Genomic DNA, 12620 nt, shown 5'->3' with positions numbered 1-12620 from the left:
AGAAGTGAGAGCTTCTTGTGGTCGGGCGGCGTCGCACCCAGAAGGGTCAAGACAGCATGCAGATCATCATAGAGGGACAGGTTAAAGCCCTTCAAAACCCTCGCAATCCTTGGACTCCTCATACAAGCTAACGCAAAATGCGACCAGATGCTCCAACACCTCACCAGGCCTCACTGGTGATTCGTACAATAACAAACGGACACCGAGGCATGAAAGAGAACGAACCCATCCACCTCGATCGTGCCTTCATCCTTGCTAGGGTGACGTATGCAGCGTCGCACGTGGTACTGACGAAAACAAAGACAAACTAAACACATTCGAAAAACCACAAAGCAAGCACTTGGCATCCCTATGAGCACGACCGCAGACAGCATTCTGCGTATTGGTCTGCATAACACGGTTGAAGACCTAATAGAAGGAGACTTCTTCAGCCAGAAAATGCGTCTGGCTGCGACCCAAACAGTCTTAAGCAAATCAAGTGGAACTCGCCTACAAATACTAAACCACCCAGACTACGCCCAGGAGATTGGGGACGCCACGGTATGATCCATCACTTACGGGAAAATATATACCCTGCCTGCCACCAAGGGCGGCGTGAAGCAAGAGCCAAGGCCCTGGGCAGAACCTACGGATTTCGACACTAGGTAGGCTATACAGACGCAGCCACATACCGCGCGGAAGAGCCAAAGCAGTCGTGGTGCCGACAAAGACGGATCTCCTCGTCAGTGCCACCACGCCATATGCAAGAACGCAGGAAGGAGAGGAACTAGGCGTGACATTATCCCTAACACAGACTACAGCAACATCCATTATAACTGATTCTACAGAAATGTGCAGGAGCTTTACGTCGGGCTGGGTTGCACCAACGACTGTAAGGCATAAGACCGGCACGGTACTAGGAAGAAATGCTGAAATAGTGCCGACACCTGCTCACGCCTGTCTGGAGAGCAACGAACTCGTCCACTACAAGGCCCGAGCACTTATCGACCAGGCACCGGAAGACACAGAAGAGATCAGTGACAACATACCAAAAAATCAATCAACACTGCAGACTCCATCCGAGAGTAATGGATCATAACCCCGTAAGCAAGGAGGAAATGCAATGGATTATACCACGTAAAGCAGCCACAACAAGCGCTCATAAAAGTGAAGCAAACATTGCATACATCTATTGAAATCACCTATACAACAGACAGAACCGCCCTCCATACGTTCCAATAAAGAACATGATTCCTACAACTAACCCATGGCCCTCCATCCCCAGCAGCTGCAGAGCACCTGACAAGGCAGCGGTCAGACCAGTAACGCAGCAGAGGGTGCTAAGAATGCCTGGGTCCGGACAGGCCACCAATGGAAACTGACCCTGTCAACCTTTAACAGCCGAACTGAGTGGAGTGAGGCTAGCTTAGCAGAACTCTGAGGAACAATCAGACATTGGGACATCATTGGCCATAGTGAGATTTGAAGAACTGGTGAGGCTTATACATTGCTGAGTAACGGCCATGCCCTCTGCTACAGAGGTCCCCCAAGTAAGAAGCAATACGGGGTAGGATTCCTAATCCATGAGGACATAGCGGGCAACATTGACGCCTTCTACAGCATTAATGAGAGGGTAGCTGTAGTCGAAATCAAACTTAATAAGAGATATAGATTAATGGTAGTACAAGCCTAAGCGCCTACATCCAATCACGATAATGATGAACTAGGTCGGTTTTATGAAGATGTTGAATTAGCGATGAGAAAAGTGCAAACTCAGTATACTGTCGTAATGGGTGACTTCAACGCAAAATAGGGGATAAAGGATGCTGATGAACAAGCAGTTGGCAGCTACGGCGTCGATACTTGGAACGCTAGAGAAGAGATGCTGGTAGAATTTGCAGAAAAGAACAAGCTTCCAGTAATAAACACCTTTTTCGGGAAGCGTAGAAACAAAGCGTACCTGGAAAACTCCTAATGGTGAAAGAAGAAATGAAATTGTTTTCATACTTTCTGTTGATCCCAGCATAGTGCAGGATGTACAAGTGATAGGTAGGGTAAACTGCAGTGGTCACAAGTTAGTGAGGGCTAGCATTCACCTCAATTTAAACAGAGAAAGAGTAAAATTGGTCAAGAAGAAACAGGTCAGCTTAGAGGCAGTAAGGGTAAAAGCAGACACATTTAGGCTGGTACTTGCAAACAGAGTTGCAGCTTTAGAACAGAGAGATGATGATGACATAGAGGTAATGAATGAAACCGTAATGAGGCTGTCTTCAGAGGCAGCAACTGAAGTGGGAGGCAAGGCACCAAGCCAACCAGTAGGCAAGCTCTACCAAATAACAAAGGACCTAATAAGGAAACGAGAAAGAATGAAAGTGCCCAACTCAAGAGGTAAGAGAGAGTTCGTGGAACTGTCAAAACTGATCAACAAAAGGAAAACAAGTGATATTCGAAACTATAATGTGCGAGACTGAAGAACCAGTAAAAAATGGATGCAGCCTGAAATCAAACTTGGCATAGGACAAACCAAGATGTATGCACTGAAAGATAAGCAGGGTAATATCAGCAATCTTGAAGGTATAGTAAAAGCCGTGGAAGAATTTTATACTGACCTGTACAGTACCCAGAGGAGTCAGGATACCTCCATTACAAACAATAATGAAAAGGATACAGGAACTTCAATAACTAGGATAGAGGTCAGAAGTGCCTTGCAAGACACGAAACCAGGAAGAACGGCAGGAGAAGATGAAATAACAGTCTATTTAATCAAAGATGGAGGAGACGTAATGCTTAGAAAACTGAAGGTTCTTTATACGAAGTGTCTAGCGACTACAAGGGTCCCAGAAAACTGTAAGATCGCAAACATTATACTAATCTACTTAAAGGAAGACGTTAAAGAATTGAAAAATTATAGGCCCATTAGCTTACTCCCAGTATTATATAAAATGTTCCCCAAAATTATCTCCAATGGAATAAGGGCTACACTAGACCTTAGTCAAAGTAACGGGCTGGCTTCGGGGAGGTTTACTCTACAATGGATCACATCCATGTCATCAATCAGGTTATCGAGAAATCCGCAAAGTACAATAAGCCTCGCTTTGTGGCTTTCATAGATTACGACAAGGCATTGGACTCAGTAGAGATACCAGCAGTCATAGAGGCATTACGTAAGGAAGGAGTACAGAACGCTTACGTAAATACCTTGGAAAATATCTACAGAGGTTCTACAGCTACCTTAATTCTACACAAGCAGGAATATACCTATACAGAAAGGGGTCAGGCAGGGATATACAATCTCTCCAATGTTATTCACTGCGTGCTTAGAAGAAGTATTCAAGCTATTAAACTTTGAAGGCTTAGGAGTAAAGATCGACGGCGAATATCTCAGCAACCCTCGGTTTCCCGTTGAAATTGTTCTATTCAGCAACACTACAGACGAGTTACAACAAATGATTGAGGACCTTAACAGCGAGAGTGCAAGAGTGGGGTTTAAGAATAATATGCAGAAGACGAAGATAATTATTAGCCAGGCAAGGGAACAATGGTTCAAGATCGCCAGTCAACCTCTAGAGTCCGAAGGAATACGTTTACCTATGTCAACTAATCACAGGGAAGTCTGATCATGAGAAGGAAAATTCATATAAGAATAAAAATGGGTTGGATCGCATATGGCAGACATCGCCAGCTCCTGACTGGAACCTTACCATTATCATCGAAAAGGAAGATGTACAATCAGTGCATTTTACCAGTGCCAACATATGGGGCAGAGACTTGCAGAATGACAAAGAAGCTTGAAAACAAGTTAAGGACCGCGCAAAGATCGACGGAACGAAAAATGCTATGCATAACGTTGGGAGACAGACAGAGAGCGGTTCGGATCAGAGAACAAACGGGCATAGCCGATACTCTAATTTAAATTAAGAGAAAAAAAATGGAGCTGGGCAGGTCATGTAATGCGCCGGTTAAATAACCGTTGGGCCATTAGGGTTACACAAAATGGGTGCCAAGAGAAGGGAGACGCAATCGCGGACGGCAGAAGACTAGGTGGAGCGATGAAATCAGGAGATTTGCAGGTGCAGGTTCGAATCGGTTGGTGCAGGACAAGGGCAATCGGAGATCGCGGGAAGAGGCTTTCGTCCTGCAGTGGACATAAAATATACTGATGATGATGATGAAAGGACAAGTTCAAAACAAGCATACGAACCATCACTAAAGTATTGGATACCCCCCTCATCAAATGTAGTGGTGGTTTTGCAACAGCTTCGCTGGATACCCAGGCTGATATGGACCAATATTACTTAATATAGGTCGGATCAAGTTCGACAAAACTGATAACGACCGACAAGGGTAGATAAGGATTTATACTTTTCGGATCAAGTTTCATAACATTGATAATTACAATGGGCTGCGTGAAGATGAGCAAGTGGCACAATGTTTACGCATACTCATGCAACGCCCAGAGTTGTTTCTGCGAGAATTTTCTTTCTCTTAATGTCAACTAGAATATCGGCTATCCTTGTTTGCTCACTAATCCACGCCGCTCTCTTCCCGTGTGTTAACGCTACATTTAACATTTTTCGTTCCATTGCTCATTGCGCAGTAATTAAGTTGTTCTTGGGCTTCTTTGTTAACCTACAAGTTCTTGTCCCATATGTTAGCACAGGTAGAATGCAAGGGTGGTACACTTCTCCTTTCAGTGTGAGTGGTAAGCTCGATGACAGTATTTGGTAATGCATTCTGTATGTGCTCCAACCCGTTTTTATTATTCTATGAATGTCCTTCTCATGATCAGACTCCACTGTGATTAGTTGACCTAGGTAAACGTACTCCTTCAGACTAGAGGCTGACTGGCGGTCCTTAATTCTTGTTCACTTGTCAGGCTATTCAACATTACCTTTGCCGTCTGCATATTAATCTTACACCCCACTCTTACACTTTCTCGGTTAAGGTCCTCAATAATTGTTGTAATTCGTCCCCAGTGTTGCTCAAGAAGACATTGTCATCTACAAACCCAAAGTTTCTGAGATTATCGCCGTTGATCCCCACTCCTAAGCCTTTCCAGTTTAATAGCTTGAATACTTCTAAGCATGCAGTGAATATTATTGGAGAGATGATGTCTCCTTGTTTCATCGCTTTCTGGATAGCTAACTTCTTGATAAGCATTTACTTTTGTATATTCTAATTAGTTGGATCGGTTGCATCATCATCATCATCATCATCATCATCATCAGCCTGGTTACGCCCACTGCAGGGCAAAGGCCTCTCCCATACTTCTCCAACAGCCCCGGTCATGTACTAATTGTGGCCATGCCGTCCCTGCAAACTTCTTAATCTCATCCGCCCACCTAACTTTCTGCCGCCCCCTGCTACGCTTCCCTTCCCTTGGGATCCAGTCCGTAACCCTTAATGACCAACGGTTATCTTCCCTCCTCATTACATGTCCTGCCCATGCCCATTTCTTTTTCTTGATTTCAACTAAGATGTCATTAACTCGCCTTTGTTCCCTCACCCAATCTGCTCTTTTCTTACCCCTTAACGTTCTTCTTCTTCTTCCCTTCTTATCCCTAATTAGTTGGAACGGTTGCATGAATAGCCTCAAATAAATATTTATTGAAGGGGTGTGAAGACAATAACATAGAGGCAGAAACGCAGCGGTATATTTGTTGGCATCTGATCAAGGTCACCGTCCACGAGATAAAACTGCTGAAAAATTCACGAACGAAAGTTTAAAAACTACTGAAAGCAGCGATAACTGGGCCCTTATATCGACGTTGATGAGAGCTGACTTACATTTACTAATACTGTAATCCTTACACTTACACTTCTCCGAAGAGGAATAAAATGCTTGCCGGGGATAAAGATTTATCTGCTATGACGACTTAAGCAATGAAAAAAATTATCTCACTAAAAATTTGCACATGTATGGGTTTAGAAAGTGCGTTCCGTTGTCGCATGGCTAAAACCTTCACGTGTAAGAAGGAAGACCAAATCGTTGGTATGGACCAATGAAGGTATCCTGTTTGCAGACTTTTTCTGGCAAGAATGATGGCAGCTGTGACAGAAAACACGCACCGCCCTTTAACAAAACATTCGAAGCTTTCACTGTCAAATTATCCTGTCGGATATTTTGTTGGTGCCAAGGCTGTCATAATTACTGCACAATTTCAACCAGCTTTTTCTCGTCGCACATCTAGATGGATCTCGTTATCCTGTGCTATACATAGATAATTTCTATTGGCAGAAAGGCAGAGAGGTCGGCCTGAGTATTGCCCCACTAGCCTGCTACTTAACGCTGGGAAAGGGGTTTCGGGGAATAAGAAAGATGATAGCATGCGAAGAGGAAGGAGGGTTGTGGCATAGGGAACGCGACGCTGATGACAGCTGCAGAGAATATTTTTCTCTGCAACGTGTTGCTCCTTAAATTTGTTAAAACCCTTCATCGTAAGAGTGTCACCCATTGGATAAGCAAACACTAAAATTTTTAGAGTGTACACTATATTAGGGCCGGTCAAGCTGCTACGAGCAGCTGTATTTCCCACTTTCCCTCTGCAATACTATGCTTTTGTGGAAACAAAGCATACATACATGCATACAAATTGGCACACTGTAATGGTGAACAAGCAGAAACACCACAGAATATAATTAATAAAGTCCCTACCATCTTGCCCGAGTTTCATGTCCTCTAAGAATGAAAGAACCAACCTTTCTCTGGTGAAGGAAGAAATTAAAGCAACACTCATCTGACAACAATGATAGCGAGCACGATCGGCAATCATCAAATACATTGGACGCTTCAAACCGGTTCGGGAGTCGTTCATGCGCTACAGCAGATGAACCGAATGGAATGCACTCAGAGTGACCTTCTTCGACCACCTGAACAAGGCGACTACCTCTGGAGCACTCCGAAAACACGACCCGAATGTGCATTAAGCAAGAGCGGATCCAGGGGGGATGTGCATGCTGGGCCTATAAACGTTTTAGTGCCACCTTTTATCGTACATGGTATGAAGCTAGTGCCCATGTTGAATTTTGAGGGCCCAAAATATGTATTTTCGCTTCTTTTGTGCCGCGCTAACTTCGTCTATAACCCGCTCGGGTACTTAGCTGAAGAAAGGCTGTTAGTACAAGGAATACTTTGCTAGCGTGAATGTTAACAGCAATGCAGCAGACTAGAGCTCAAACTGCTCTACGCGATGATACACTTGAAGGTGACATCATCGAGAAACTCTTGTCAGGAAATCTTTTTACCAAGATCAGAAGCGGAAATTATTTTTTCGCCATTTGCATGAAGTCGCGGCATCAAATCCCGGCCACGGCGGCCGCATTTCGATGAGATCAAAATGCAAAAACGCCCGTGTACTTATATTTAGGTGCATGTTAAAGAACCCCAGATTGTCAAAATTAATCCGCAGTCACCCACTACAGAGCGCCTAATGATCAAATCATAGTTGTCGCACGTCAAACCACAATTCTTTTTGGCATTTCTAAGCACAATTAAATTGCTTTGACTGCATTAATTTGCACGTGCTCGCGAACACAATTTTCAGCTTATTAGTACAAAAAATATTCGTGCCACTTACCGCACCTGCAGCCACGTCGTACGCAGCCAGGCCCCGACAGCATTCTGCCACTCTCACACGGCATTGCTCATGACCAGCTGTTTCCTAGGCGACCGAGCAGAGTTAACCTGCATATAGCATACGCCTCATCAATTTTCTTCCAGCACGGTCGTCGTTTCTGAAATCGTTATCGCCTGTCGTAAACGCTGCACTTCGTACAATTCATCGACGCTTTCAGACTATCAGCAATGTTCGTAGTTCGCAAGAATACGTCCTTCAAACTTGGAAATACACTGAATATCTGCTGGCTTCAATAGTCGCGCTCTGCTTCGGTCAATGTACCCGAGGGGGGGGGGGGGAAGGAGGAGGAGGGGGGACCGCCCCCTCCTCCGAAATTAAGCAGCATACCCCACCTTCCTCACCACCCACGCCACCAGTCCTCACACACATTGATAAAGCGCCGTCAAATCAATGTTGACACTTGACAGCTATTTGGCGGTCCACATTTTGCTGCCTTTTTTATTCCTTTTGGATGGTGCTAGTTATCGGTATCGTCTGGGGTGTTAAGGCCAGTTTCCTCATGAATTCTGTGCCCGCGCGATTAACTCGAAATGCATTCAGTTGTCACCGTCTATTAAGTGGTCATGCGCATTGCTGTTGCTTCGTTAGTTCAACCTTATTTGTTTAGAATGGTCCAGGGAGCAGGAAGGGGATTCGGTTTGTAGTCAGTTGGTCTGTATGCGCGAGAAACGAGTTGCGGGCGGACAAAACTCCAGTTGCGCATAACTTGTACTTTTGCTTCATTACTTCCTCGAGTGAGGGTTCGCCGCGACGGTGGCAGATCCTCAGAACCATATACCCGCGAAATGGGTTAGATAATGTAGAAAATAAAATAATGCAAAACAGCGTTCATCATCAAACCCTGCAATAACCCTCAAGAGGAAGCTTTAGCTCTAGCCCAAATCCGACGCGGCCTATTCAAATGCATGTAAAACGCAAAAACGCTTTTCACAGATAACCCCTACACAGATTTTATTGAAATTTGTTGCATATGAGAGAGAGAGTTAAAGTCTAGTTACTGTCGGAAGTGGAATTTCTATTTATGGCCTGAATATTGTGAAAACTATTTGCAAAAATCCGAAAGCTAAAAAAAAATTGACGCACGAAGTTTATAAATTAGTAGCTCTGCATAAAAAAAAACATACCGCGGTTCTGTAAACGGCATCCATTAGATCATTCGAAGCGGACGAATCTGATACGTCAATTTATATTTTACGTGAATTTCTTACGTTGTGTACAAGGGTTCAGCAAAAGCTGTGTTTCCATATCACTGAATTTTTTAGATTCATGTGTAACATCTCAATTTAGTCCCCTTTAGATGTAATGTCAGATGCGATTCACAGAGTTGATATTACTTCTCCTTGCCGAGTTGGAGGGTTGTAAACTTCATAGTTTCGTTTTCTGAAAATGTTCGATTTCTGGTATTCTTTTAATTGATAATCTAAATCAAAAATTGAAAACCAGCAGTCACTAGATTTTAAGTTTCTCTTTTAAATGAAACAAACCTCGTCAAATTTGGTGCAGTGGTTGCCGAGAAAAACAAATTATCCTTTTACATGTATTTAGATAGAAGCACCTGAGCTAAAGCTTCCTCTTAAACCCATAAGCAATATGACTGACCCGTTACCCCGTCTGGTTTTTCCCTAATTGTACAGCACTTTTTGAGCAAAATTGGCAACTGGAAACAAGAGTCGCAAGGAGTTGAGAAATTAAGCGATATACTAAGGGAGAGAGCCAAGGCAGCAGCCAAATAGGAAGGAAAAAGGAATAATAAATTTAGCGTTGTTTATGAAAATCTATGGATCAACATAATCTTATTTAAAAAGGAAGTAGAGAAAACGCCAGCGGAAGTGGAGAAAAATTCCGTATTTTGAATGACGCTTCTACAGTTATCAGTCGAGCCCCCTGGCGTAGCCACTTTTCTGCTCTGCTTACTTATAGATGTTATTCTAACCTTCCGCATTGGGCGCAGTACGTCTAGAACCACAGGGTCCTGCACTCTACGCGGTTGTACGGGACTGGCAGCCACTCATCGTTACGCAACTTCCCAAATAATACGAGTCGGTTGTGGTACTTATCTTGGTAGAGCTGTAAACGGGCGATCCAAAAGAACTGTGATTGTTCCGCAAATATGTATTCCTCTATAATTCTTCCAGAGCCAATTCAAAAAACTGCTATGGTCGGATACAACGCAAGCCTGCAGTGAAGCCCCGATCACGCCCTCATAACCGCCAGCCACTGTACGTCCGCGAGGCTGCAAATAATTCGTACTTGAACCTTTTCCTTTTACCCAAATCAGGTGGGAACCACGAAAATAACATTATTAGCGCATAAATTTATAAGTTTTCCCTCGCCAATTATAGTGGAATAGCGAATGCCTAATTCTTTATTAAATTTAAATAAGATGCTTGCTTCGCTGCAACTATACACTATATTGTCAAGTTGCACTTCAGTTGGCAGTGACGTTTTATGAGTAAAACGGGCTCAGCAGTGAAATGAACTGTTCCGCAGGCTTTTGAAGATTTAATTAATTATTGAATTTTACGTGCCAAAACCATGAGGCATGCCGTAGTAGGGGACTCCGGGAATTTGGACCACCCGGGGTTTTTTAACGTGCACCTAACCTAAAAAAGCAGATCCAACGTTGCACATACGCGACATGAAATGCATACACTGCTCTCTCCTTCAACCCTTTCAGAATCAATTTTTCTCGCGAGATACGTCCACAAGGGAACATACTAGTGCAAATTTGCACTCTTTGCGTGAATATTTAGCAAAACTGAAAAAAATTAACATTTTACATTATGTGGCACGCAGTAGTGGGCGACTCCGGAATAATTCTGACCGTATGGGGTTTTATTTAACGGGCATTCAATGCACGGTACCCCGGGCTCTCTCCCATTTCGTCCCCATTGAAATGCGGCCGCCGCGGCCGGAATTCGACACCGCGCCCTCGGGCTCAGAAGGGCAACGGCAAAGCCACTAACGCCACCACGACGGGCCGCATAAGGTTCTTTAACGTAGTCCTTTATCTAAGAAACGGCAACAATTTCTTTATAAAATCTCAAAACATTTGAACTTATTTCTCCCCTCGAAATAGCCAGGACCTATTTTCCTAACAGCTCTTAAGCGTGTGGTATAGTTTATGCCGGATGCCCGCGCAGCACGCACTCCCGTTACGTCTCTCGATTCAAATTTTGCGCACGACGTTCGCTCACGAATGTCTGCCGACGGGCGCAGGCACACGGCGCAAGGTTACGTCAAAAAGCGTGCGTTCCGCTGAGCGCGTTTTATTTCGTCAGGATAACACAGTCGACCGATTGTTTAACAGAAAGCGCGCCAGCATCGACTGGCTGGCCGGCCAGTCTTCTAACCGCGCGAAGCGATGAGACCGGCAACAGTAGCGCATGGGCACCAAATACAATGGAAGCGCAAGTTCCGTCTGCTAGCCTCCTTTCCATACCAGCATGACACAGCCCCTGGCACGACTAACTCGGTGCAAGCCGCCCGGCTTATCGGAGATAACGGCTTCCAGCGATCTCGGTGCGCATACGCTGCTCTGGATCTCGTCGCTTCGCGCGGTTCGTCGGCGCCGACCGGCCGGCGAGTCGCCGCTCGTGCGGTATAGTTAATTAACCGGTCGACTGTACATACACTCTTCTAAGGCAGGCCTGAGGCTGCTATCGAATTGGCGACAACGTTCACAAAGCTCGAATGTAGCAAAAGCACGTCGTGCCTGGGCGAATGATTTGATAAAGAGCGATATTTCTGTAGAAGCGATAACCGGTAAAGGGAGAAACAACGTACGGTGCATGGTGATTATGATAGCTGTGATAAATGCGAATTTGCGCGAATTATTAGAAAACAAAACAGTATAATCGAATGAACAACATATTCCTGTTTTGTTTCATTAAGCTCGCCGGAGATAAACACTCCGGCCAACATAGTATATCAAGCGTTTCTGGTAAGGATATTTCGAAACGTCCGTTGCTCCCAGAGCAGGCTAACCGTGCTTTCAATTGTTAGCTTAGACATGACATCACGTCGGAATTAAGTTGAAGGAGTCGCCGAATAAACAACGTGTCATGGTGCCACCGCGACCTGAAGGCATGTCATCATGACCAGCGAGCCAAAATTGAGTGTAAAAGTACAGCTCTCACGTCTTAACGCGGCAGTGGCATTCAAGCCTCATGTCAGACCACCGTAAGTGCAGCCAGAATTAATTCTAACAATGAAGCCACACCTACAGCGGCCAAGAATGAATGCTTTGGAATGAAGACGCATTAAGCTAGTACCACTGAAAGCACTGAATCTAGAAATGTCCAGCACTACCCGCAGAAGAAGTAGAATAGCGCTTAAAGCGTGTCTTGGCGTTAAATATGGCATAACATATGACAGCGCTGTATTCGAATTATGCTATTCCAACTTGCCCAAACGCAAGTCGTAAATATGGCGACGACCGTAAATTGTAATTGTAGGTGTCAGCATAAAGCACTGTAGGCACTAACAAAACACAATTTTATCAGTTTCCAAAAATTAGGTCTACAGGTTCACATGCAACCCTTGAATGCCGGAAGTGTCGCATTAAAATCTTCCGACTTCCGAACAAGACACGTGTGCTATTATTTCGCGCTAACGAGAGAATGTCATCTGCTAGAAACGACAACGTATGTGTTATGGCCGGGCTTTCATTAGTTTCGACAAAATTAAACGAAAGCGTTTCTTTTTTTTTTTTTTTTTTTGAGGTTTTGCAAACGAAATTAGATTGTGGCGTTCCTTTCAAGCAACGTACAGTTACTCTTCTTATGACCAAACTAGAGTAACCACGCTCGCAACACAATTTTCAGCTTACTAGCGCGAAAAATAATATCCGTGCCACTTACCGCACTCCGAGACACGTCGACCGCAGCCAGGCCCCGACAGCGTTCTGCCGCGGTAACGTCTATGCCAGCCTGGCGCATGCGAGACCGTTTCCTAGGCAACCGAGGAGAGTTAACCCGAGCAGCACTGGTGGTCTCCTCGGAG

At 44.6% G+C, this 12620-nt stretch overlaps 1 protein-coding gene across 1 annotated transcript in view; it reads right to left on the bottom strand.

Moving 5' to 3' along the window:
• LOC142560104 (uncharacterized) overlaps window positions 1-12620 on the bottom strand; it is a 360402-nt gene that overhangs the window by 150469 nt on the left and 197313 nt on the right. Inside the window, exon 6 of the mRNA XM_075671926.1 lies at window positions 7557-7663. Within this exon, the coding sequence (XP_075528041.1) occupies window positions 7659-7663 (5 nt within the window). The 3' untranslated portion in view covers window positions 7557-7658. The remainder of the gene's footprint in view (window positions 1-7556; window positions 7664-12620) is intronic.

The sequence above is a fragment of the Dermacentor variabilis genome, chromosome 10 (assembly GCF_050947875.1).
Source record: "Dermacentor variabilis isolate Ectoservices chromosome 10, ASM5094787v1, whole genome shotgun sequence".
Lineage (NCBI taxonomy): Eukaryota > Metazoa > Arthropoda > Arachnida > Ixodida > Ixodidae > Dermacentor > Dermacentor variabilis.
This window is presented reverse-complemented; position numbering and strand designations above follow the sequence as displayed.